Raw genomic sequence first — 26925 nt, 5'->3', positions numbered from 1 at the left:
TCTCATTCTAGATATCTCAGTGACTTGAATGAGAGTGGATGGAGGAAGAGAACCCTCAGTCCTGTTGGGATTGGATCCCTTTCTCCAGTTTATTCGTGTCTCCTCCTGAAGGTGTTTGAGATCAGCACCCCTCAGTCGCTCGAGGAGGACTTTCTCCAAGTATAGTCTTTTTTCTACGTGCGCTGTCAAGAGATTTCCCTCGCGTCGGGTGCTCGTCTTATTGTAGGCATACTGTATGGCAGCAGTTGCAGAGCGTTTAAAAACCACCCTTTGAGTTTTCCGCTCTTGAAGCTGTCGCTCTTCCCTTTTCCCACTCAATGGGGTTGCTAGTTCAGCCCCTTTTAGATTAAGCTGCAATTCCACACCTACTTCCAGAGAATGTCCCATCTTTTCAGCTTCATCAGCTAAGGATTCTTCTGGTTTTAATTCAGCATGTGTACCTTCTTTTGTTGCCTGCTGGGTGGCTGAAGGTTTTGCTAGTGCTTGTTTAGGTGGTTCAAATTTTGCAACCTTGTCTTTCAGATGAGCAGTATTCCCAGCTCTCACTGTACCCTTGTCTTCATGGGTTTTTGAGGCTGTGGCATACTGACGCTTAGTCAGGGTCAATATTTGTCCTTGTAGGACTGTAATCTCATCCGCGAGAGATCCCTGTTTTTTGAGTGCGTCTTGCAAGTCTCTTCTCAGGGAATTTATCTGCATGCTTTGCTTTCTCTGAGCTTGCCTCCACATTTTGATTGCATTGTGAAGCACTATGAACTTCTTTGCTTGGGCCACAGTTACTTGTTTCAGTTTCTGGACCTTCTTGTGCTTCCTTTTGTGCCGCGTCACCTGGGTTCTAAGCTTGGCTTTTAGCGTTGCTTTGGTGATGCTCAGGGTAGCCTTCAGTTTCTCATGCTGCTTTGCGGGGACATACTGGGTCATCAGACGTTCCTGCAGCACTTGAATTTCTTTAGCAGCCTGCAGCTTTTCTTCCTGCAGCGTTTGCTGCTTCTCCTCAGCATACTGGAGGTGTGTACGCAGACCTTGCAGTTGGTTCTGCAGTCGGTGCTCTGCTTCAAACTTTTCCTTGACTTCTTCTGTCAACTGAAAATTTTCTTCTTTCAGTTTTAAGTTTTCTCTTTTTAATCTTGAATTTTCTCTTTTTTCAGTCTCTGTATTCTTCAGGGCTTCTTTGCAGTCCTCCTTCCATTTACGCACATCTGCTTTGAGAATGACACTCTCCTGGCGTGAGACTTCCTTCTTTAGGTTGAGGGTCTGAAGCTCCTTCTGGGAGACTTTGAGATCTGTATCAAGATTACCAATAGTTTCTTTAGCAATGTCCAGCTCCTCAGTGAGACTGTGTAGTTCCTTTCTGGAAACTTCCAGGTCTGTGCGGCAGCTGTTAGTCTCATGATGTGAGGCATCAAGCTCTATACGAAGAGTGTGAACCTCTTGCTGGAAGACTGTCATCTGCTTCAGTGCCTCCTCATACTTCCGCTTTAGCGTAGCCACCATTTTATCAGATTGGCTCTGCTTTTCATCCATGGCGGAAATAGTAGCCTTTGCAGTATCTAGCTCAGTCTTGAGATCCTCCAATTCGGTCTTGGCCACAGAGTAAATTGCGAGCACAGTCTTCTGTAGCTCAGCATTATTTTCTCTCTCCCTTTCCAATTCTTCACAGTCTGCACAGTCTTGTATCAATTTTCACACTTTTCTGCATATACTCCATTCACAGCTGGTAGCCCTATGCGGTGTGGCAACCTTTATTTGCAAAATCAGTACCACTCCTGGGTCACCATCTGTATTCACTGCTTCAGCGAAACTTTTGAAAACAACAAACACCTATCCCTTTTTAAGGGCTGACTCACTTCTTGAACCCTGACTATGGCTGGAAGGCAAAACCCCTATTTCAATGACCATATTACACTTTGTGATAAGCAAAATAAGGTTTAGCTATTTCAGCAGTCTCTCTCCTCTAGGGATTGGAGCAAATAGTCCATCTGTGGTTTTGTAAGTTTCAGTGCAGTGTGGTTTCAGTGGTGTGTATCCCTTTAACTCGTATCTCTGCTGCATGAGGTTTTTTTTTTTTTTTTTTTCCTCAGACTGTTTGTAGGCAAAAAGCATAAAAAAAATTTCACATAAAAATCTCCAGTCCTTTTTAACTTCAAAGACACCTCTTATCCGACTTCTGACACCATATGTAGATGGACGTTCACAGAGGTACACAATTGGAGGCTTTTATAAGGTGAAATTATAATAGGCTTTATTGTGCCTTTTCCTTTTCATCAGGAAATTATCCAAACACAGGGGGGGAACAAAGCTTCTATTCACTTGGGAGTATCTCTAGTGAAAATACCATGCAATTAATTCACAACTCCCTAAGTCAAGCATGTCTCGCAGCCCAAAAACATATAGCATGAAAGAAGCAGATATAAGCAGTCTCTTAATAATGAATGTCTTATCTGTTTCTTGTTGTAGAGTAAGCTTCTCTGCTCTCCTGGAACCGCACCCGTGCGTGCACAGAAAATATCAGCATCCAGGTTTAGAAGTCTTATTTGGTGTCTTGCAATCAGCTATGCTGGGCAGAGCTCAAGACCGGTCAGCTCCAGAGATGTGTGTTCTCTTGGTCAGTCTCTCCTGGGAAACTCAAGAACACCCCTCTGTCTCCAAAGGTCAGCTCTCATTCAGAGCTAAGGAGTCACTTCTTGTCTCAACAGACAGGCTTTTGTAAGCAAACTAGATCAGGCAGGTTGTGTTTATTAATTGACTACCAGCAGTTAACCACCACACTGCTAGATTAAAGGCACATTAATTGAACAGTGATTACTCCCCTGTTACAATCATCCAATGATGTCTGATAAGGGGAAAAATAAATTCCTTCTTAGTCCAATAATGGCAGATTTATCCCAGGATCAACATCTTTCCCATGTTTACTTATTTTGTATATCTCTGTATACCTTTCCTTTTTAAAAAGTTGTCGAACCTTTTTTAAGATATTTATTATACCTGCCATCACAGGTACTTCCTCGTTACTTGGATTCCAATGGGAAGAAGCAAATGATGTTGTTGCACCTTCCTATTAGCCGATATAATGTATGAGATTTAAACTGACATTTTGTTTCCCCTGGAAAGGAAAAACACAGAGGAGTATCTGAGGAACTGGGGGTCCCCGGAGTTGGGAAGGTCCCCATCCGGGAAAAACTTGGACGGGAAAAAAAATAGCTAGAATTGCAGCTCTAATCCAGACCCATATTTCTAGTTGAACATTTGATAAATATGCTGCGTGCATAAACTTGATTAACTTATTATGGCATTAAAACAAACAAAGATTGACAAACATCCAAGCTTTTAACAGCTCCCATCTGTTATAATAATAGACAGTTTTTTATGCGGGTGAGATCTACTTAAATTCACTTGCAGCCAGTGCACAATTAACTGCCTTTTATTACATACCCCAGGTGCAGTGATGTCATAGAGCACGGTGACATCAGGAAGCAACATGTGCTATAGTACTGTTTGAGCTTCCTCTAAAACTGAAAATAACATATTTTCTTAATTTTTATTTTATTTTTAATTAATGTTTAGAATTGTTTTTATGTGAAACAGCAGCAATTATTTAAGCCATGGAAAAAATCATTACCTTTAGTTCTCTGTGTTTGAACATGGCACTGCATTTTTAAGAGATCTCTTCTTGCTCTTTCCGATGCTATCATTATTTGAACAAATCTGGAGATATACAGTAAGCATTTGAAATATTAATTGTCTTGGAGATTAAAGTGAAGTTCTCCCCAGAGTTCAATGCAGTCTAAAAGTTACCATGGTAATCTTAGAAAATAGAGATTAAGAAATCATGATTCTGAACACTGAGAAAAATATTTTAAAAAGAGGGCAAGATACTCATATAGGCTATTGGAGGGATGGCTGCTTTAATAAGTTCAAGAAGGTAATTACTTACATGTCCTTTACAGCGGAGATGGTTTTGTATTTTTGTTGCGTTTGTTTTGTATTTTGCCCCGACCCCCCCAACAAATGTAGTGGCCTATTCCCTAAACTTCGAAAAGAGGTTTGGTAGCTGAAAAAATGCCCAAACTAACTTTTTTTGCCAGCAATTACTATTCACTATGCAAATCCCAAGTTAAACACTCGCATTTTTTTTTCGCTACCTACCTGAAGGGTGGTGAGATCAGAATCGCGACTTGCATATGAAAGAGTTTTTTTTTTTTCATTTTTACTAAATAATATTGAATCTGGGTGTCTCCGGAGGTGAGCCGCATAAATTTCAGCTCCGGAAACCCCGGCTTCAATCCTACTTTGGGTAATAAAAATAAAATTACAGCCCAGCTTTATTTCCTTAGTGGCTAACCTCTAAGGAAATAAATGGGTTAAATAGCAGGAGCTGCTTTTGTTCAAGGTAGAGGGGTGGAGAAAAGGTTGCAGTTGTCCTAGGGTGTTTAAGCCTCCCGGGAGGGTTGCAGTAGGTTTTAACCCCTTCATTACCTTAGTGGTTACTACCGCTAAGGTAATGAAGGGGTTAACCACTATCGCTACCCACTCGATAGGCCTAAACACCCACCATGGGCCAAATAACACCTTCATAGTTGCCCCGTGGTGGGTGTTTAAGCCTCCCGGGACGGATTCACTCCTTTTTTACATTAGTGGTTACAACCGCTAAGGTAATGAAGGGGTTAACCCCTCCCTCAAGGCCTATATACCGACCCTGGGGTAACTAGGGGCTTCACTTAGGGGTTTGCCATTAAGGTAATGAAGGTGTGCTTTAATTTTATTAACATAGGATTGAAGCTGGGGGTCTCTGAAGCTGAACCGTATTAGGTTCAGGTCATGGGACCCCCTACTTCCAGAGTTACAGGCCTCCGAATTGGTGACGGTATCTCCTGCAAGTTTACATCTTCTGCATCACGTGACAGAGACATTAACATTTGCCGGAGATATGGCACCTCCAATGGAGGCCTGTCACTCAGGAAGCAATGGGTCCTCTGACCTGAAATGAATGTGGTTCAGCTCCAAAGACCCAATGCTTCAATACTGTGTTATTCAGATTAAAATTAAAACCGGGCGATTGCCTGTAAGAGCAATTCAGGGAGATGCAGCTTCTCTTTGTACAGCTCTTCCAGACTGCAGGAGCTAAATGGAACATTAATTTAATTGTGCTCGTTAAGCAAATACAAACTCGTGCGGTTTGGCATTTGTTAACCAAACGCTAAAAATATGTGATTTTTCTTAGTCAATACCGTTTTTACATAAATTTCATAGCATTCGGTAGGAACATGCCAACCCGATGATCAATGTTGCAATGAACTCATCGAAGTTTAGTGAGTAGGCCCCGTAGACCCCCCCCCCCCAACACCTGTTGAGTAATGGCCAATAGGCCTATTTGTCATATGTGGCTAACAGGGCTTTTGGCCACTATCAGTACAAATATGATTAAGTAATTAAAGAAAATTAAATAAACATGAATAATACTATTTAAAAAATAAATATTATGAAATACATAGTGAACATAAACCATTGTTTGTCATTATTGCTACCACGGTGCTCTCAATGGGAGCCTACATAGCCACATTAAGGGCCAATATGGCTATCAAGGCTCCCATAGAGAGGGATTAGGAAGCCACCGTGACAATCAATGGATTTATGTTTACAATAAATGTTGTGTAACGGGTTTCCCCCCCCCAATCGCAGATTTATACTGTGTGGGTGTAGGAAACATATATCGTTACTCAGTGTGGTGCATAACCTGTTGGCTCACAGGAGGGCTGAGCTTCCGCCACGGGGAAACCTGGGGCACAATACTAGCATATACCATACAATGATGCAGCGCCTCCACCTGCGATGGCTCCTGCCAGAGGGGGAGTGGTTCCTCGCAGGACAATATCCAATAACCACATACAACTGATTGTATAAGAACGAATACCTTTTACTGATGACTAGAACATGTAAGGTCAAACAAATAGTAACAGGTGTCCCTTATCTAAAGGTAACCCGACTCAATGCTTCACAAGACTAACGCTTGACGGACACCACGGCGAGTGTCCACACATATGCGTCACGGCGGACGCTACTGTCCCAACACAATGATCCCACCCTCAAGTCCAGTGAGTCCCACCCAAAGTCTCGCACTCCCAATACATAGACCAACGTGTGTATATATGTGTGTGACTGCGCAGCCACTATGTCAAATGATAGGCCTTGTTGGTGCACGTGAGTTGTGGCGTTACCTGCCCGGGCTCCAGCCGCGGGTGCTGCTATACCGCAAAAGGATCGCTGGATGTCCTCCAAAGGTGAGGTGAATTCCAGCGTGGATAATATCACCGCTTCTTCCGTCGTCTGTACTTTAAGGATAACCCGGTTGATGTCCACAGGCTGCAGTCACTCCGTACTGAGCCTCCGCACTTATAGTCTAGAGATCCCTGCGGGACCAGGCGTAGGCTCAAACCTCTCTGCGGAAAGCGCAGCGTCCGCTGGATTCCTCACTGGCTTATAGATAAAGGGGCAGGTCCCTAACCTAGGGCTGGTCCTTATCACACTCCGCTAGGGTGGCTCAGGGCTGTCTGGGGCCTAGGGGAGTACTGGCCTAGTGCTCGGAGTCACGGACTCCAGCACCCTACCTCTTACCCCTTGCCGCTCCAGTCGCCGACTGACGTCGTAGTTCCTGCGCACGAAATATATCTCTAGTTGCCAACAGAGATCCTCCTTCCATATTGGCTAGTCCTTCGCGGGCTTTCTGGACCTTTACTGCGCAGGCGCGAGCTCCCTGTAGTCCTGGAGTGCTCCGTTTCTCGCGCATGCGCAACGCCCCTAACAATGGCGGCGCCCTGCTCCGCGGACCGGCGGAACCACCACAACGCGATGCCGGCCGCAACCCTTAGTGCTTCTCGGCTCGCATATTACAGGGGAGAAGGTAATACCGCAGGGGACATGGCTACATCCTCCCCCCGGTAAAATCCCCAACGTCCTCGCTTGGGACACCAATATCATAACTATATACAGCATTTATATAATGAAAAATGCATTGGAGACATAACTTAGCACATGCATGACTCTATACAATGTTACACAACTCCGTGAGCATCACAATCACAGATTGGATCTTGCTCCGAGAACACTGCTGAGTCTCATAATGGGGTGCCCCCATCTGATCATAGGCTACCCGGGTTGGAGGGTACCTGTTTCTTTGGCTCCGTCTGAGCTGTTCTTCAGCAACTCCCTCGGGGGAGTAATAAGCACAATCCTGAGGCTCAGCCTCTTCCCTTGAGGGGAGAAATGTCTCTGAATAGTCTCTGTTAGGCACAAAGCTCGGGCTCTGTGGATCCAAAGGCTGGCCTGTTGGTGCCACCTTAGTAGGCTTTGGCCTACAGGGCCCTTTACCCGTAGATCCTCCGGGAGATGCCCCTTCTGTGGAGTAGTCCCTTTGAGAGGGTCCGTCCAAGGGATCTTCAGTAATGTCAGAGGGGGTCTCATTATGGACAGTCTCTTGACCCTGCTCTGGTAATTCGGGCTCACCGTTGAGCGGTGTGGCCAATATCTCAATCTCTTCATCTTCCACTTGAGGAATGGGAAGAAGATGATTGCGGTGCCATACCTTTACCCGTCCGTTAGTGTCTTTGATACGATAGACCGGGAGGCCAGGCATTTGGGATTCTATCTCTCCAACAGTCGGCCAGTTTATGTTTTCCTGGGACGCCTAAGTTCCGAAGCAACACAGCATCTCCTGGCCGAAGTTCCCGATACCGGACTTTATGGTCGTATCGCCTCTTATTATCAGCATTTAGCTTAGCGGTGGATTTCTCTGCCTGCCGATATGCCTGTTGCAAGCTGTCTTTGAGTCGTTGCACATATTTAAAATGGGTAGCATTATGTATCCCATCCGTGGAGATTCTAAGACGCACATCCACTGGTAATCGGGCTTCTCTCCCAAACATCAGAAAGTACGGGGAGAACCCGGTGGACTCGTGTCGGGTGCAATTATACGCATGCACCAAGGTTTCTACATGTCGACTCCACTCCGATTTCTGGGCACTCTGTAGTGTTCCTAGCATGTCTAACAATGTCCGATTAAACCGCTCTGGTAGGGCATCTCCTTCGGGGTGATATGGGGTCGTTCGGCATTTGGCAATGTTCAGCATTCGTAGCAGTTCCCTGATCAAGGTACTCTCGAAATCCCGCCCTTGGTCAGAGTGGAGGCGGTTGGGAAGGCCGTAATGTACAAAGTATTTTTCCCATGATATCTTCACCACGGTGATGGCTTTCTGGTCTCTAGTAGGGAAAGCTTGAGCATAACGCGTGTAGTGATCTGTGATAACCAGCACGTTGCATATCCCCCGGCTATCCGGTTCAATACACAGGAAGTCCATACACACGAGGTCCATGGGGCCCGAACTCTGCAGATGACCCATGGGGGCCGCTCGAGTAGGCAGGGTTTTTCTCTGTATACACCGGGTACATCGGCGACAATGACGCTCAACGGCCTCTCGCATCTTAGGCCAAAAAAAATGATCTCGGACCAGCCCAAAGGTTTTATCGGTACCAAGGTGTCCATGATCATCATGTAGAGCCTTCAGCACCAGAAATTGTAGGTTCTTAGGGAGGACTAGTTGTCTTCTATCCGGGTGGTTGTGATACTGTACCACCCGGTAGAGTAAGCAATTGTCTATTTCGAAATGGTCCCACTCCCGCATGAGTAGGGCCACCAAGTTTTTGGGTGCACACTTAAGAAGGGCCGGGTTCCCCTTTATTATGGCTCTCCGGATGATACCAATAATAGGGTCTCGCACTTGGTAATCTACTAGGTCCTTCCACCGTAGTACTTTATCAGGCGTGATATTCATCCCTTTGGGATCACAGTAAGCGTCTGGGACAGCCTGCGACCAACATCCCAATGAATCGACCACTCTTAATTCTGAGAACGCCACTTGGTCGTCGATGATAGCGGCCATGCTACACATAGCTTGCACTGCGGGCCCAGGCAGTTCTTCCCATTCCTCGTCATCTGGGATGGCACTTAGCCGGGGTCTTCGGGAGAGGGCGTCCGCTCCGGACATTCAGGGGTCCTGGCTTCTACTTCATGGAGAAGTTGTAACTGTTCAGGGCGACCAACCAGCGGTGTCCGGCGGCGTCCAGTTTGGCCGACGTATTGACATAAGTAAGGGGATTGTTATTGGTCCTCACTTCGAAAGCAACCCCGTACAGGTAATCGTGTAGTTTCTCGGTAATAGCCCACTTGAGAGCCAGGAATTCTAACTTGTGGACGGGGTATCTCTGCTCGCTGGGTGTCAAGCTGCGACTGATGTAAGCCACAGGCCGCAGACCCTCAGGGTGCTTCTGGTGCAGGACGGCGCCTAGTCCATTTAGACTGGCATCCACATGCAGGATGTATGGCTGCTCGGGGTCCACATATGCAAGCACGGGCGCTTCGGTCAGACACCCCTTCAGTTTCAGGAAGGCTTGCTCACACTCTGATGTCCATTTGTCACTGAACGGTTGGCTAGCCGATACAGCCTTCTTCCCGGTCTCTGCAGGGTATATTTTCAACAGGTTGTTCAGGGGCTTATGGAAAATAGCTGAAGCGCTCAAATGCACCTTGTTCATGTTTTTTCTTGATATAATAGTACCCTTTATTAAGCATTAGTTTAGTTTAATATAGCTTTATTTCGTTTAAATACGCTTGTCCAGTTAGCAGCAATGTATTTTGTTCTGCTGGAATGGTCAATAAAGCTTTGTTATTGTGTTCCTATGTTTGCCCACATCCAAGATGGCCACACTGCCTTTGGTACTTCCTTTTGCCCTTAGATCAGCACTGAGTCGCTCTGTTATGACGTCATCAGGTTCTGATTTTTGGCGCGAAATTGCCCACAGGTAAGAGGGTATATAATGGATGTTATCACATTGTGTTTTATCCTTGAAAAAGAACGCTGCGACGTTCGAAATGCATTGGATGGGTCTTTTGCCACATTAAAGTGCCCTTTTAATCATTTTTTTTGTCTTGGGTTCTTCCTGCTCCGTTTGTGCTGGTGCGCTTTTTGGTCTCCCTTTTCCCTGTTCAGGGGCTTAGCCTTGCTCGAGTATCCTTCCACAAAGCGGCGGTAATACCCACAGGATCCCAGAAAGGACCGCAACTCTGTGACGTTCTCGGGGCGAGGCCAGTTTACTACGGCCTCTACCTTGGCAGGGTCAGTGGCGATCCCCTTGGCGGACACTATATGTCCCACGTAGGTCACCGATGTGTGGCAAAAACGGCATTTGTCTAGGGATAATTTCAACCCTTCGTTCCCCAGGCGGTCGATTACCTTAAATAACCGCTCTTCGTGTTCCTCTAAAGTTTTCCCGAAGACGATAATGTCATCTAGGTATACCAGACATTCCCGTGGAATCATGTCCCCGATAGTCTTTTCCATCAACCGCTGGAACGTGGCCGGCGCCCCACATATACCTTGGGGCATACGGGTGAATTGATAGAATCCCAAGGGGCAGACGAAAGCTGTTTTTTCTTGATCCTCCGCGCTCATAGGTACCTGATAGTACCCGGATCGGAGATCGAGCACACTGAACCACTGACTTCCATTTTGCGCGTTCAGTATTTCTTCGATGCGCGGAAGGGTGTACTGACCAGGTATCGTGCGGTTGTTCAATGTCCGATAATCAATACACAGTCGTACGGCTCCGTTCTTTTTACGCACCACCACGATGGGGGACGCATATGGGCCCCGAGACTATCAAAATCCCGGAATCTTCCATATCATGGAGAACGTTCCTCACGTCGTCTATATCTCGTGGGGCGAGGCGGCGTGACCGTTTTCGGAACGGGGTGGTATCACTCAATCGGATGGTATGCTGGGCACTGCGACTACACCCCACATCCATCTCACTCGTGGAGAACACATGTCGTCGTTGAGCCAACTGCGCGACCAGCCGCTCTTTCCACTGGGTAGGTAGTGTCGACTCACCGAAATTAAAATTCATCTCAACGGACTGCTCACCCGCGGCCGCCGTCTTCACCTCCGGTGTGTCTACGACAGGGCTGACCGGATATATGCTCCCCAACTTCTGTCCGACATCCAATTTCATTGGAAAGGGGGAGATATTCTGTACATACACGTGGGTTCGGCGCGGGATCTTAGTGGTCCATTCCCTGACCTCCGGGAGTATCTTTTATCCTCTCTGGACTTCTTCTTCCGGGGTACTTTCCAGGGAGAAAAACTGATCCTCCCCCTCTCGGTCCGGGTAGCAACACCAGACGGGCAGCCTCCGCACTCCCCCCGGTAATATGGTCGTCAGTCCGGCCTGGCGATTGTATAGGTCCCCATGTCGTTCTAGGGCATAGATCCGTTGGCACTCGTCTCGTAGAACTGGATCTAGAAGAGCGGTGGCTAGGGGTAACTCGTTAGTCTCTTTTAGGTACTGCCGGAACACTGCTTGTACTATATTCGCGTTAGTGCCTAGAATGATCGGGTACTTGCATTGGCCTTGGGGTTCTGGGCATACCAAGGCCGCTAACTGCATGGGGTGTCGTTTCCCGGTGTTCAGCTGGAGTATTTCCATCTGCACCTGTACAATTCCAGCGATAGGGTAGTCTTCGTTGCTTAGCCCTCGTACGGTCACGTGCTCAGCCGTTCGCAGGGTACAGTGCCGGAGGTGCTGTTCGTAGAACGGGCGGTATATGATGGTCACTTGCGACCCGGTATCCAGTAGGGCCGATGCGTAGATCCCTTCTACTAATACGGGTACAATTGCTGCAGGGCCTACTTGGCTGTAAGGCCCTCGGTGGGAGGTATCCGTCTGGGCCTCCGTATCGGTCGGGGCTGGGGAGTTCCCTTGGGGGGTTTCCACCTCAGGTTCGGCGGCTTGCGCTTGGCATACCATCGTCCGAGCCGGGTTTGGTCGAGTGGACGTTTTGTCCTCAGGGAGCTCCTCCCATTCTGGGCAGGCCCGAGTGAAATGGCCCTTCTTACCGCAGGTGTAACAAAGGCGGTCCCTTGATTCAGGACGGCCACGGTACGGGGGCGGGGAATTTCGATTCGGCCTAGCTTTGGAGCCCGCACCCTTAGGGGCGACTTCCTCTTCTGGAGTCGCGGGATTCTTGGCTTTAGCCCCAGTGGCTTTAGTCGGGTCACTGGCGGTGGACTCCTTACTCTTGGCGGGAGTATGCAACCGGCCATATGCCTCATGCTTGTTGATCTCATCTACTAGATCCTCCCAGCTAGGGGGTTCGTTCCGCATCAGGGAGCATTTGACCAAGAGGGCGATAGGGTTGTCGGGCAGGGCTCCTTTCTGGAATTGATTCCAACAATACTCATCCACCTGAGTGGACTTGATCTGGTCTCGTTTCCGCATATCCCATAAGACTTTCCTAATTCAGTGGAGGTAGACAGACAGCTCCTCTCCCGGTTTCTGGCGAAGATTGAGGTATCTCAGCATCAGTTGGCCTTCATCCTCGGTCCGCCCGTAAGCACGCTCGAGCGTCTCCAACATTTTCTGAGCAGTGATATCTGCATGTTGATCCTTAGCCAGCCGTATAGTGATGGAAGCGGGGGTCCGTAGACACTCCATTATGCGTTGTCGTTTGACTAGCTCAGGGCATGTCCACTCCTCCACCACCTGCGAGGTATACTCTATCCAGGCGTCGAACGCCTCTTCGCCCGTTGGTGTCGGTTTAGTGCCTGAAAAGATCTTCAATTTACGATATTGTTGTTGCATGGATGCTTCAGCCCTGGCTCCTCCCAACTCGGCAAGACTTTGAGCTAACATTTGAATCTCATTTCTTCCGCTAGTCGGGACTGGTGCAATACTGAGCGGCGGGCTGTGGTCGGCAGCTGTGCCTACGATAGACTCACAATAACTCTCAGGGGAAGAAGACGAGGCGCACCTATCCACCTCCTCTAAGTTCGGGTGAGGGCTGTCAGGTTCTGACTTGATGGGCCGCGCAGGGTATACCACCGCACAGCTCGACTCGGCCGGGCCGTCAAACCATATACTAGCTGGTCCTTGTTCTTCATTTACATCATGCCCAATGTCCACTAATACTGAATAATGCCCTTTGGCCTCTGTGCATTGATCCAACATGGCTAGGGCGTTTCTACCCCGGAGATGAGAATGTTGGCGCAGAGCCACTCGTATGGCCATAGACGGGATGTCTATAGGGATGCCGCACACCGCCAGAGTGTGGCCCGGTGGCACTTCCAGCCTCGTGGCCCACTCATATACTTCTGAGCGCGACAGGCACGGGAATACGGGTGACATTTTAGAACGTCTGTTGAATAGGGCACCCCAGGTCTAAGCTCTCAGCAGCGCCTCCAAATGTAACGGGTTTCCCGCCCCCCAATCGCAGATTTATACTGTGTGGGTGTAGGAAACATATATCGTTACTCAGTGTTGTGGATAACCTGTTGGCTCACAGGAGGGCTGAGCTTCCGCCACGGGGAAACCTGGGGCACAATACTAGCATATACCATACAATGATGCAGCGCCTCCACCTGCGATGGCTCCCGCCAGAGGGGGAGTGGTTCCTCGCAGGACAATATCCAATAACCACATACAACTGATTGTATAAGAACGAATACCTTTTTACTGATGACTAGAACATGTAAGGTCAAACAAATAGTAACAGGTGTCCCTTATCTAAAGGTAACCCGACTCAATGCTTCACAAGACTAACGCTTGACGGACACCATGGCGAGTGTCCACACATATGTGTCACGGCGGACGCTACTGTCCCAACACAATGATCCCACCCTCATGTCCAGTGAGTCCCACCCAAAGTCTCGCACTCCCAATACATAGACCAGCGTGTGTATATATGTGTGTGACTGCGCAGCCACTATGTCAAATGATAGGCCTTGTTGGTGCACGTGAGTTGTGGCGTTACCTGCCCGGGCTCCAGCCACGGGTGCTGCTATACCGCAAAAGGATCGCTGGATGTCCTCCAAAGGTGAGGTGAATTCCAGCGTGGATAATATCACCGCTTCTACCGTCGTCTGTACTTTAAGGATAACCCGGTTGATGTCCACAGGCTGCAGTCACTCCATACTGAGCCTCCACACTTATAGTCTAGAGATCCCTGCGGGACCAGGCGTAGGCCCAAACCTCTCCGCGGAAAGCGCATCGTCCGCTGGATTCCTCACTGGCTTATAGATAAAGGGGCAGGTCCCTAACCTAGGGCCGGTCCTTATCACACTCCGCTAGGGTGGCTCAGGGCTGTCTGGGGCCTAGGGGAGTACTGGCCTAGTGCTCGGAGTCACGGACTCCAGCATCCTACCTTTTACCCCTTGCCGCTCCAGTCGCCGACTGACGTCGTAGTTCCTGCGCGCGAAATATATCTCTAGTTGCCAACAGAGATCCTCCTTCCCTATTGGCTAGTCCTTCGCGGGCTTTCTGGACCTTTACTGCGCAGGCGCGAGCTCCCTGTAGTCCTGGAGTGCTCCGTTTCTCGCGCATGCGCAATGCCCCTAACAATGGCGGCGCCCTGCTCCGCGGACCGGCGGAACCACCACAACGCGATGCCGGCCGCAACCCTTAGTGCTACTCGGCTCGCATATTACAGGGGAGAAGGTAATACCGCAGGGGACCTGGCTACATCTGTATAAACATTTTCAAATGGTGTTATTAATGTTCATGTATGTTTTTTTTTTAAATACTTAAGTATGTACTTATGATGATAAAATGCCTTATTAGCCTAATAGGGCTATTGGCCAATGGGGGGGAGGTATTATGCTTGTTGGGTGGGGGAGGTATTATGCTTGTTGGGGGGGAGGTATTATGCTTGTTGGGGGGGGGTGGGTGTAGTTAAATAATAATAATAGCATGTTCTTGTATAGCACCACAGGGTGGGTGGTTAGTCCCCCCAGGGTAGTGGTGGTTGTGGTTAAATCCTTGTTTGTCTTAGCGGTTAGTAAGGTATTGCATGGCAAGTGCATGTCCATTGCATTGCAACTCATGATTAGCTGACCAACTATACTAATAATGGGTTAACATAGTTAAATGTGTTATTTGTAATGTTTTATTACTTATTCCATGTTGTTTTAGCTTATCGTGCCTAAGTATATTGGGTCATTATATTGACCATAAGCAAGATAGGGCTAATGCCAGACTGAAATGGGTGATAAAAAAATGTGGTATTTTTTGGCATTAATCAGGGTCCAATAAATATTGGGACTTAATGACTGGCACCAAAATGACAACATTTGAGGTATTTAGTCATTTTGGTGCTGGTATTTTTTATCGGTCACAGTAAAAAATGCATTACTTCTAGCGATACAACGCTGATGACTTCCTTATCAGAGTTTGATGACTCTAGGCCACAGTTTCTTATATCTGGTGCAGAAAAGCCAGGAAGTTATGCTACCTTCAACTTGACAAATGTTTTGAGGTCGGTTGAAGGGAGAACAAGCGATTTGTTACAATTTGAACAATTTGTTAACATGAATTACAATATGTGCGGCACGTAGTTCCTTTCTAGTTGCTTCTTTTGACAAACTAAAATTGCTAGCTGACCAGGAACACATATTGGAGCAAAGCGCTTGATGCAGTACATTGAAAAATAGAAATGCAAGATATAAATGACAATACTTGCTACAATTATGCTTCTCAGTGCCTTAGTACAAAGTCCCCATTGTTCTTTCAGAGATACTGGGTCTTCATTTAGCTAGGGCTTTGAGGAGTCACTGCAATAGCAGTTAGATCACTATTTTTTAGGAGAAAAGACCAGGGGGCATTTAACCTGAACATGAACTTGGGTTGAGATTCAAAAAAAATAATAAGCGTTAAATAAGTATTGTACATAATTTGCTTTTTTTAAATGTTTCTCGTGGCAGGTGTATACCACAGTTATCAGTTTTTCTTCTTTTCTGATGTTTTATCCTGATAACAGCGTCTATTTTTTTTCAAAAATACAAAGTGAATGTAGAAGCTGATATGTAAAACAACCTCTAACAAAGGCGTGTGTGTCTGTGTGTTCTTGGCTAGTATCTTAAGGTTCAAAAGAAGGAGGAGTTCACAAGGTGCGTGCTGAGCCCCATGTAAAGCCTGCGAGCTGTTTCTGTCAACACAGAGAGCTGGTATGAACTAGCCCTGCTGCCTGTGTCCCATGTTTACTACAAACAGCAGAAGCATGCCTGGCTCCTGCCCTGCTTTAACTCTTACATGAATCAGTCTATCCTTTCACTTGCCTTTCATCTGTAGACAAGCTTAAGAAGTCAAAGCTAAGTGTATCCACAGGTCTTAACAAACACATGCTGTATGGTACCCCACCTATTCTTTTTAACTCCACCACAATAACTAGATACAACACTACTAACAAAGGGCACTTCTCTTGAGCATTGTTGGACAACACAAGCATGGATTAAAGAGTAGCTAATGTAACCAATTCAGTGCTGTTGTGACCTGCAACCCATTAAAGGGCCAATCCAAGACTTTTTTTTTCTTCTTCATTTTTTTAATACATGGTAGAAGCAGGGGGTCTCCAGAGCTGAACCCCATTAATTTCAGCTCAGTGGAACCCCTTCTTCCAGAGGTACTAACCTCCATAGTGGGTGCCAGTAGCCACTCCAGTGTTCACTGTATGGCTGCTTTTTGAAATTCCAGGGCCCTACAGGCCAATAGGAAGCCATGATTTCATCAGGTGCAGCTAGCTATTGGCCTATATGATAAGGAAAGTGAAAACTGCAGAAAACTACAGAGATACCGGCACCCCCTTCGGAGGTAAGTATCTCTGGAAGCAAGGGGCTCCCTGAGCTGAAATGAATGGGGTTCAGCTCCGGAAATCCTACTTCAAGCGTATTAAAAAATGAAGTAAAAACAAATAGACAAAAAACGGCTTGGATTGCTACTTTAAAATCAAATGCTTTGTCAGCCACAGAACTGGTAATAGAAATGTTCTAAAAAGGCGGGTGGCAATAAAATCCTTCTAATTTATGTAAGATATGTACGGGAATATGTTTGATGTTTGATATTAAGGATGTTTGCATATAACAAGTATATTATCAAATTGTATGCATATACAATAGGGGTTGTTGTATCAAGATAAAGTGGTGCAATTCTCAGGCAAAAAAAAATGCTTCCGTTGTATCAAAGAATACAATCCCATTTACAGGTATCTCAATAGGAGTTTTTCCTTTAGCACATACAGGTATGGTGCAGATGTTTGCTCCATGATTGCACCACTTTTGCCTAGACACATAGGGGACTCAAATCATATTTGAAATTTGTTTTATCCGCCATTATTGTCATTCTAAAAAGTATTAGCAAATAAAAATATCATTTGTGAGCACATTCACTTCTCAGACAGGTCTGCAACCCTGTCTTTCGCCATTATCTCTTAGCATACAATGCCCACAGCAGCCAAGGATTCTGGGTGATGACATGCAAATGAGCACACAGTGTCACAAACACTTCATGACTTTTGACGCACATTCAAGCAGAAAATGGGGCAATGAGTAAAATCAAACTTATACTGTATTTGCACTTTGTTTATGTGATACATCTCTTTCGATGTTTGCTTTAGTGTTTAATAGAGTATTTTTTCTTTTCAGTCAGTCCATTTTTCATACATTTTGAAGACAACTCCCCTTTTAGTCCCACATTATGAGTTAACAATCTAATACTTAACAGGAGAGGGGGCCAGTGTGTGCTAGCACTTAACACTGGTCATTTTTTTACCACCACCTCAGAGATAGCGGTAGTGTGTCAATATGCTTCCACACATAGGGGTCTATGTTAAAATGGATTTGAAGCAAAAGGTGACACTGTGTGCTCATTTACATGTAATTTCCCAGAATTCTTAGCTGCCCTGGAAGCACTGTATGCTAAGGCAGAGATTATAATAGGTGCACTAAGGCGGGAGGCAATGGTGAGGCGTGGTGGATTCATTATAAATGAGTTATAAGTATTGTAATTTTCAATATTGTTTTATTTACTTTTTAATTTAACATTAACACTAATGAACCACTCACAATACACAGCATTATTTGCAGGCTTCTTCTGTTTCATTGAAACCAATTCACTACACAAACTAATAATTAGGATTGCTTGCATTCACACTGCATTCCTGTAATACTTGCAGAACGCTTGGATCAGCGCTTTAGGAGCGTGTAGAAAAGGCCACAGAATGTGCTCCACTTCCACCACTTCAGGTCAAGCAAATTTACATATTTACTGCACAATACCATATGCTCTCAATAATGAAGATGTTACTATTATAAACAGATGTGTAAATTTTTCACTATCCAAATACAAACTTATAGAAACAACAATAGAATAGAAACTTTTGTTAAGAAACAACATTAATACATACAATAGCTACATTTATATGGGAACTATCCTTTCTCCAATGAGTAGTGAGCCACGTTTCAAAGAACTGTGTTAATTGACATACAGTAGCTCAATCTCAATTATCTGTAGACGTTGGTGATGATGGCCTGAACTGATATGGGTGATGTGGGGAACATAGGAAGAGAGATACAAATGATCTAATCAGAGTGATGGAATTGACAGAGGACATGAATATTCCATGATCAGAGGGAGGAGGAGGAGAATAGAGCTATAACAAACCACTAGAGAGAGATTAAGCTCCTATTAATATTTTTCTTTGGTGATTCATGGAAGTGAGTCCTTCTTTGAGAAAACAATCTGCAAATCACTGTAAGAACTTAATTCCTGTAAAACATTACCAATATTTATTATTAGTATTATTATTAGTATTATTCAAGTTACAGTATAAACTATAAAAACTATACATACAATATAAACTGTTTGCAATAAGATAAAAAAGCTGCAGTAATACACTGGCTATACAGCTGGCAGTAGAGATAGTCCTGGGGTTGTATGAAAGTCTCCCATCTGCACAACTGAAGCAAAAATCATTGCACAGGATTTTTAAAAGAAAAAAGTCTATTAGGAAGCAAGGCGATTTTTATTTTTTTTATTTGAATTAACCAATGCCAGAGCCATGTTTAAATAGTTAAATAAGGGTGACTGGACTTATTTTACACAAGTCAGACACCTAGACATACAAAGTGAAATCATTGTTTACTTTAGTTTGTAATACTGTACATGGAAAAATAATAATAATAGCATGTTCTTATATAGCCCTGCCCCTTGGAACTTAAAATCTGTTTTTTTTGGTGCCTGAGGCACAGGGAGATAAGGTGACTTGCCCAAGGTCACAAAGAGCTGACAATGGGAATTGAACCATGCTCCCCTGCTCTCAGTGCCACTCAGTTTCTCACTGAGCCACTCCTTCTCCCTCCCAAACCTGAAAGGGGTTTGATATAAACTCAGTGTACATCACTCCGTTCTGGACAGGAGTTACCTTTATTGGCCCTTTAACAGAGACTAGAGGTTGAGAAAACACTTGATTGACCCACGTCTCCAATTCACCAAAACAGCCAAATGTGCTGTAAGGATGATAACATTCGTTAAAGGAAGATAAGAAGACCATTACTTATTACAATTGTTTTCAAAAAAGTTTTTTTTTTTTTTTCAAACAGTGATTGCATTTTTAATTTTCAGCTATAAGCATTCAAAGTTCAAAATCATCCGTCAAGTTCATCATGGCATAAATCCTATAACCTAGACGCATCAACCTCCTTTAATAACCATTGAGGTAGCCAAGGGGGGTAGGTAGTGTAGCTTTAAGGGGTATTAACCCCGTTGATGCCCGTGGTATATCTTGGTAGCCACAGCCATTAAAGTGGATAACAGTATTTCTATTATAGGCTTCTGTAACAATAGCTATTTAGATTGTAGAAATATTAGTAATACGATCGAGATGCGGGAACAGTCGCATTTATTTTCCTTATCGCAACTGGTGGTTAAAATATTGTACCTGGTAAATTATTACCGCAAGCTTGATAACTTCAGTAGTAAGTATTTAATTTTTTTTAACAGAAAGCGATATTAACTCAGTTTTAGCTGAGTTTGGTGTATCTACGCCTCTTTGTGGCTTAGATACTAAGAACGTATTTGAATTTTGTTTGTGTGTAAAAATGTTTGTTAAACACAGTAGTTCAAACCTTCGTAAGATGTGCATCATTTGTATGAAGGCTTCATACTCCACATTTGAGACATTATTCGTTTTTTTAAATTAATTTGGATGCACTGCTTCATGGTCAATTACAAAAAAAGAGAAAAGTGCGGGGATGCACAATAGTGTATAATGCATTCATGTTCAATACCTGGTTGAGATACAGTTTAAATTAAAACAAATGTATGTGTATTTTTATTTTATATTTAACTGGTATAATGTAAATATTAATTATTATTTATAATAGCCTTATGTTGAAAAAAATAAGTTTTTAGATTAGTAACCTACTGTATGTAATTAAACATTTGTGTTGCGGCAAAAATAGTTGTGGTTGATGCATACAGTAATAAAATAATTCTGCACTAACACTATTCACAGACATTTGACGGTTTACACCAAGTTGAACTTGGTAGACGATTTTGACGCGCTTTGTACCTTTTTTGTTGAACAGAAACATTCTTTTTTTATCATTAATATCTATACATCTAGCTCAGTCTATTTCTGTGCGCCAAGAAAAAGGAAAACAATCACTTTGAACGCTGATGGCACAGGTTAATACATAACAATTAGATTTTGAGCTCTTCGGAGAAGGGACTCCTCTTCTACAATGTTACTTTTATGTCTGAAGCACTTATTCCCATGATCTGTTATTTGTACTATTTGTTATTTATATGATTGTCACGTGTATTACTGCTGTCAAGCGCTATGTACATTAATGGCGCTATATAAATAAAGACATACATACATAACTAAGTTTGCGCCCAAAGTACATACAGTAGCGCCCCAAAAAGTATTTTAAAAGCGCAGAATTAAGTTGCTATATATCAGCCAGAAATGTATTTCATGCAGCAAAGAGGTTTCAATATACATGTTTAGGTTAACAAAATCTATTATTTTCACAGTATGAGTATTAGAAATAATATTGCACTAAAAATTTATATTTATCAATGCTAGTTTTAAATTAAAAAAATACACATACATCTCTTTTAATTGAAATTCTATCAATCAGATATTCAACCGCAATGCCTCAAATAACTAATCATGAATCATATACATGAACCATGTTTTACATAAAGGTAAAGATTTGTACTATGTTTTAATAAGATTTGGACACACAAAAAATAAAATGATCTTAGCACACAGGACCATATATGTATTTTTGTAGTTATAATTTCTATTAATAAATATAAATTATAGGAGCAATCGTAATTATAATAGCCATACTGTGAAAATAATACATTTGATTAACCTACTGTATATAATGAAAAATCTGTGCTGCGTCAATACATTTTTGATTGATATGTACTGTAGTAACCTAATTTTGTTCTAAAACAGACTTTTAAGGGTTTACGCCAGGTTCAATCTGAAGGACAATTTTGACCCATCTTTTACTTTGGGGGGGGAGTAGTCACAGAGAAAATTTTTTTCAGTACATACCATAAACATCTGTGTACCAAATACATTCGGAAATGGAAAAATATGTCACTAAAAGCATTTATGACCCTTAGGTGCACATTGAGAAGAATAAAGTCAATATATAGCACAATTACATTTGAGATTTGTGTGCATCAATTTTGCTCCAAAAATGCAATTTGCAACAATTTGCCCCTTGGTGCAGGTTTTTTTTTACCATCGATTTGCACCAGTTTTGCTTAACATGGGCCAATGTTTTTCATGGCGTTTTGGGACCTCTCAAATTCTTTCTTCTGGTATTTTGCTCAGTAAATGTCCATGTCTCACATTGGTGTAAATACTATACGTATAAATATAATTTTTTATTGTGATGGCTTTTACCAAAATGCTTTCTAGCTATATACAGTAGCTATCATATATCATTATAACAGTCATGATGATATGAGGCATTTTGCATACTTTTGCTAAAAATTAGTCAATGTCTTGGAGGAACAATTAAAACACAGACCTCCAAGATAGCACAGGGTACTTATGTACCAATTGTACATCCAATATCTTAATACAAGCTTAACCTTTGGTACTTATCTCATTGTCTAGGTTTTCAATTACAATAGCGTTATCAGATGCATATGGTAATAATGACCTCTTCTGCTTTCTGTGTTGAGCCTCTTTTCTTCGCAGCTGCTTGCTAGAAGTATTACACATTCTTGATTTATTGTTATGTGTGCGGTTGAGGAAACTGCTCCACATTTCTAGCTATGCTACAATTTTGTAACGACCTATCAATTCTATAAAATAGACCCCATGTTCATTCCTCTTTAAGTGCTATTTGCAAATGATACCTAATTTTATGCAATAGATTATGGATCACCAGAAAAATAATAGGCCTGGTACTTACAGTACATCAGCAGTTCCCTTGAGTCAGTCTTTAATGTCAAACTGTAGCTGGCTACTACTTCCTGATGGAGATTATTTTTATGCTTGTAAATGGGGTGTAAATTATTCTCCCGTGCTAGGACTTGTGCTGTTAATTTATATAATAAAATTAGGTGTTTCCCTAAGCCATATTTGAAACCAAATGCTCACATATACAGAGTTAAACCGCACCCAGACGTTAATATCTGCCCGCGTATTTCTAGATTTTTTTAATGACGAATGTAATGCAATCACCATAAGCCACATTGAAGGTATGTGTGAAATTAATAATTGACTATGCAAGCAGTTGATTATCAGACAAACTTCTAATGCACTTTTTGCTCTGAAGCAATGGAGCCACAACCCTCCCCCACACACCTTTGTGACAAGTATTGGAAATAGACAATAGTGAGCCAGTGACATGGAAGTGAGTTCCATTGTGTGAAACACTATTTCAGTTATTAAAGGAACTATTCATGCTTTTTTATTATTATTACATGTTTTTTTAACATAGGTTTGATGCAAGGTGTCTCCAGAGCTGAATCCCATTTATTTTAGCTCCATGGACCCCCTGCTTCCCGAGACACTTACCTCCAATGGGGGCTCTGGTATCTTAGCAAAGTTTAAAGTTCCCGCGTCATGTGGGCCAATAGGAAGCCGAACCTGATGATATCACAGCTTCCTATTGGCCCGCAGGGCTTGGGAGATTTGAAACGTCACCATTACATGAAACCTGCTAGCCGAGCGGAGTGGCTACCCGCACACCCTACGGAAGTAAGTATCTCCGGAAGCAGGGGGTCCCTGCAGCTGAAATTAATGGGGTTTGCAAAAAACATCGCTAGCTTGGATTGCCTCAGTAAGACTTATAAAATACTTTTCCTTTGATGTACATATATATATACAGTATATATATATATATATATATATATATGTGTGTGTGTGTGTGTATATATATATATATATATATATATATATATATATATATATATATATATATATATATATATATATATATATATATATATATATATATATATATATATATACATTGCATATGTTTTGCCCCAAAATACATCACTTTTGCCTTGACACCTATAGTATGCCCTCTGGATGAGTAAGAGGATTTTTGAAAACCAAAGTAATGAAAGTTGATTGGCCATTTTATCCTTGTCTCATCAACAGTACAATTTACTGTAAGTAAAAAGGTTGATTGAGAAGTTTCTTGTATCAGGTACCTCCTGGTACAAGGATTCTCCTGTGTGTGTGCTATTCTGTGTAAATTGATGTTATTCTGTTTATTCTGTTTGTTATTGTCACCCTCCATTGTAACTGCTCTTCTAAACTCATACATATTATAAATACATAAGAATAGTGATAATAACAATATACTGTATATATTTCTTACAATTCCTAAAACAATTAATCGATCTATAGACAATAAAAACAACTATTAAATAAGTTATAAATAATATGTCAGTCATGTATAATATTTCCTGTTGATTTCTGCATTGTAATTACATTTAAGAAAATTCTCTGTGTATTATGGCTTGTGGTGCAACTAAAAAAAGAATATTGTTTTAACCAAAACATCCAATTGAAATGTACAAAAGCACTATTTTGTTTTATTCATTATTTTTTTTTGTTGGAAATAATAACTGTTAAGACTCTCAACACCAAACCGTTGTTTAATAAAATAAGATGCAAATTCTTAATAATACACTGTTAACAATACACTGTTTACAATGGATGTAGAAATGATGTATGTGATTAGGTTTTGTGTTTTCCCATAAATCAGTCATGCAGTGAACTCCTCAGGTAAATTGAATTCAAAAAGGCTACAAAATGTACCACTGTACTGGCATGTGTTTATTTTAGCGTTTCAGAGAGTGAGTAGATAATTTAGATATGCATTTTCTGCTGAGTTTTTAAGTCATAATTTAGATGTGCCATGCTTGGCAGTTGGCAGTTCTGCAAAAACAATACATCAGCTAAACTAATAAAGTAACCTCATTTGATGATTGAGTATTTGTTAGAGATTATTGTTCTCTTGTTTTTTTTTTATTTCGCAGGGTATGTGTTTTTGCTGTATGGATGTGTTGATTCAAACTGCAGAAATTGGAATAGAATATTTATGCATTGAACCAGAATATATCCTATTGTATTGTATGCTATAACTTTAGAACATTCATAAACAGAGCTTTCTGACTGGTCTAAATCCTGGGCATTAATTAATTAATTTATTTATTTATAAAATATTTTACCAGGAAGTAATAGATTGAGAGTTACCTCTCGCTTTCAAGTATGTCCTGGGCATAGAGTTTAAGACAAATAATACATGTTTACAAATACAGTTACATAAATGAGCAGGGTATACATTATATACAAGACATTGCATGCACAGTTAAAGATAATATATATTATGGGCGTATGAAACAGTTACAGACCAGATTTAAATGTGTGACAGCCTTAGATTTGAAAGAACTTAAACTGGTGGTGGATGTAAGAGTCTCTGGTAGGTTGTTCCAGTTTTGGGGTGCACGGTAAGAGAAGGAGGAGCGGCCGGATACTTTGTTGAACCTTGGGACCATGAACAGTCTTTTGGAGTCTGATCTCAGGTGATAGGTGCTGCATGTGGTAGGGGTGAGGAGCTTGTTCAGGTAGCTGGGTAGCTTGCCCATAAAGAATTTGAAGGCAAGACAGGAAAGGTGAACTTTGCGCCTAGACTCGAGTGATGACCAATCTAGTTCTTTGAGTATTTCGCAGTGATGGGTGTTATGGTTGCATTGGAGAACAAAATGACAAATTGAATTGTAGAGGGTGTCAAGTTTGCTAAGGTGGGTTTGAGGTGCTGAGCCATATACTATGTCTCCATAGTCAATAATTGGCATTAGCATCTGTTGTGCGATACGTTTTTTGACCAGGAGACTTAAAAGTACCCCTAGTTTGGCATAGGTCTTGGTTGTCAGGGTATCAATGTGCATTCCGAATGTTAAGTGGGAGTCAAACCATTAGCCCAGATATTTAAAACTAGTGACAGGGAGTTAAGGTGGTGTTAGCGTTGGTTCTAATCAGGAGCTCAGTCGCTGGAAGCTTTAAAAATTTAGTCTTGGTCCCAAATACCATTTTTACAGTCTTGTCAGTGTTTAAAAACAGTTTGCTTTGGGAAATCCAGTTTTCGAGTCTGAAAAAGTCAGACTGAAGTATGTGTTGAAGGTCAGAGAGGCTATGGTTGTGTGCATATAGGATTGTGTCATCTGCATACATGTGTATTGAGGCTTCCTGACAAGCTGTGGGAAGATCATTGATGAACACTGAGAAGAGTAGGGGCCCCAGAACAGAGCCTTGCGGAACGGTACAGATGATATCCAGGGGGTTAGAGTTAGAGCCAGAGATGGACACATGTTGGGATCTACCTTATAGGTAGGACTGAAACCAGTTTAAAGCATGCTTCCCTATTCCAGAGCTCTTGAGTTTGTTAAGCAGGATAGCATGATCAACAGTATCAAAAGCCTTTGCAAAATCTAGGAATACTGCACCAGTGAGTTGACCCCGTTCCATTCCACACTGGATTTCATTGCAAACTTTTAGCAGGGTAGTTACGGTAGAGTGTTTGGGACGAAAGCCAGATTGGAATTGGCTAGGGAAATTTGTCTTGTTATAGTAATCGCTTAATTGGGAGTGGACACATTTTTCCATGACTTTGGATAGGATTGGGAGAAGGGAGGTTGGCCTGTAGTTTGAGACAGTGTTTTTGTCCCCACTTTTGAAGATTGGGACAACTCTGGCAGCTTTCCAGGTCTTAGGAATATGGCCTGCAGACAGGATAGAGTTGACTATGGAAGCAATTGGTTTGGCAATTGCTGGGGCACCAAGTCTTAGATTGTAGTAAGTCAGGTCCACATTGGCTGCTTAGTTTTAATTTGAGAAGCGCTTGTGTAATCTCCTCTTCGGATACTGGGCCAAATTGAAAATTGTGGGCAGTGTTGGGAGGGGGTGGGGCTATAGGGGTACTCCCAGAATGAGATTCAGGTTTGTGGTTTGGGTTGTGTTTCGCAAATAAGTTAGTAGCACACCCCACAAAGTAATCATTGAATGCAATGTTGAATTGCAATGTCGGTGGGGTTTGTCAGAGTAATATCCCCCTTAGTGATATTACTTGGCTGTTGGTGGTTAGAAGGCTGGAATATGTTGTTGATAGCCTTTCAGAAGTTAGCTGGGTTTGATGTGTTCTGGAGGAGATTGTCAGAGTAATATTGTGCTTTTGCATGCCTTGTTTGCCTTGTGCACATGTTCCGCAGGCATCTGTAGTGATTGAGGTCCTTGGTAGTGCCAGTTACTTTGTGGCTTTTCCACAAGGCATCCCTGAACTGGTAGCGTGCTATAAGGTCAGGTGTAACCCATGGAAGTTGGGCACCCCGTACCCTTATTCTGCGTATTGGAGCATGGGTATCACAGAGTTTTAAGAACTCGGATTGGAAATAGTCGAGCGCAGAATCAGGGTCAGGAATTAAATCGATTCTGTGCCAAGAGACGTTGGTAAGGTCAGCCAGAAACTGTTGTGGGTTAAAGTTTCTAAATGTTCTAGT

At 43.0% G+C, this 26925-nt stretch overlaps 1 protein-coding gene across 1 annotated transcript; it reads right to left on the bottom strand.

Moving 5' to 3' along the window:
* Positions 1-12348: 12348 nt before the first annotated feature.
* On the bottom strand, positions 12349-13233 carry LOC142494716 (paraneoplastic antigen Ma2 homolog). Its single transcript, XM_075599152.1, has one exon. It carries the CDS (start codon positions 13231-13233, stop codon positions 12349-12351), a length of 885 nt encoding a protein of 294 aa, XP_075455267.1.
* Between the last annotated feature and the right edge of the window lie 13692 nt (positions 13234-26925).

This window comes from Ascaphus truei, chromosome 5 (assembly GCF_040206685.1).
Source record: "Ascaphus truei isolate aAscTru1 chromosome 5, aAscTru1.hap1, whole genome shotgun sequence".
NCBI classification, from domain to species: domain Eukaryota; kingdom Metazoa; phylum Chordata; class Amphibia; order Anura; family Ascaphidae; genus Ascaphus; species Ascaphus truei.
Note: the sequence above shows the minus strand (reverse complement) of the source record. Positions and strands in the feature narration are given on the sequence as shown.

Excerpts from the sequence above, each read along its gene's own strand:
- LOC142494716 (XM_075599152.1), bottom strand. The coding sequence starts at position 13,233 with ATGTCACCCGTATTCCCGTGCCTGTCGCGCTCAGAAGTATATGAGTGG.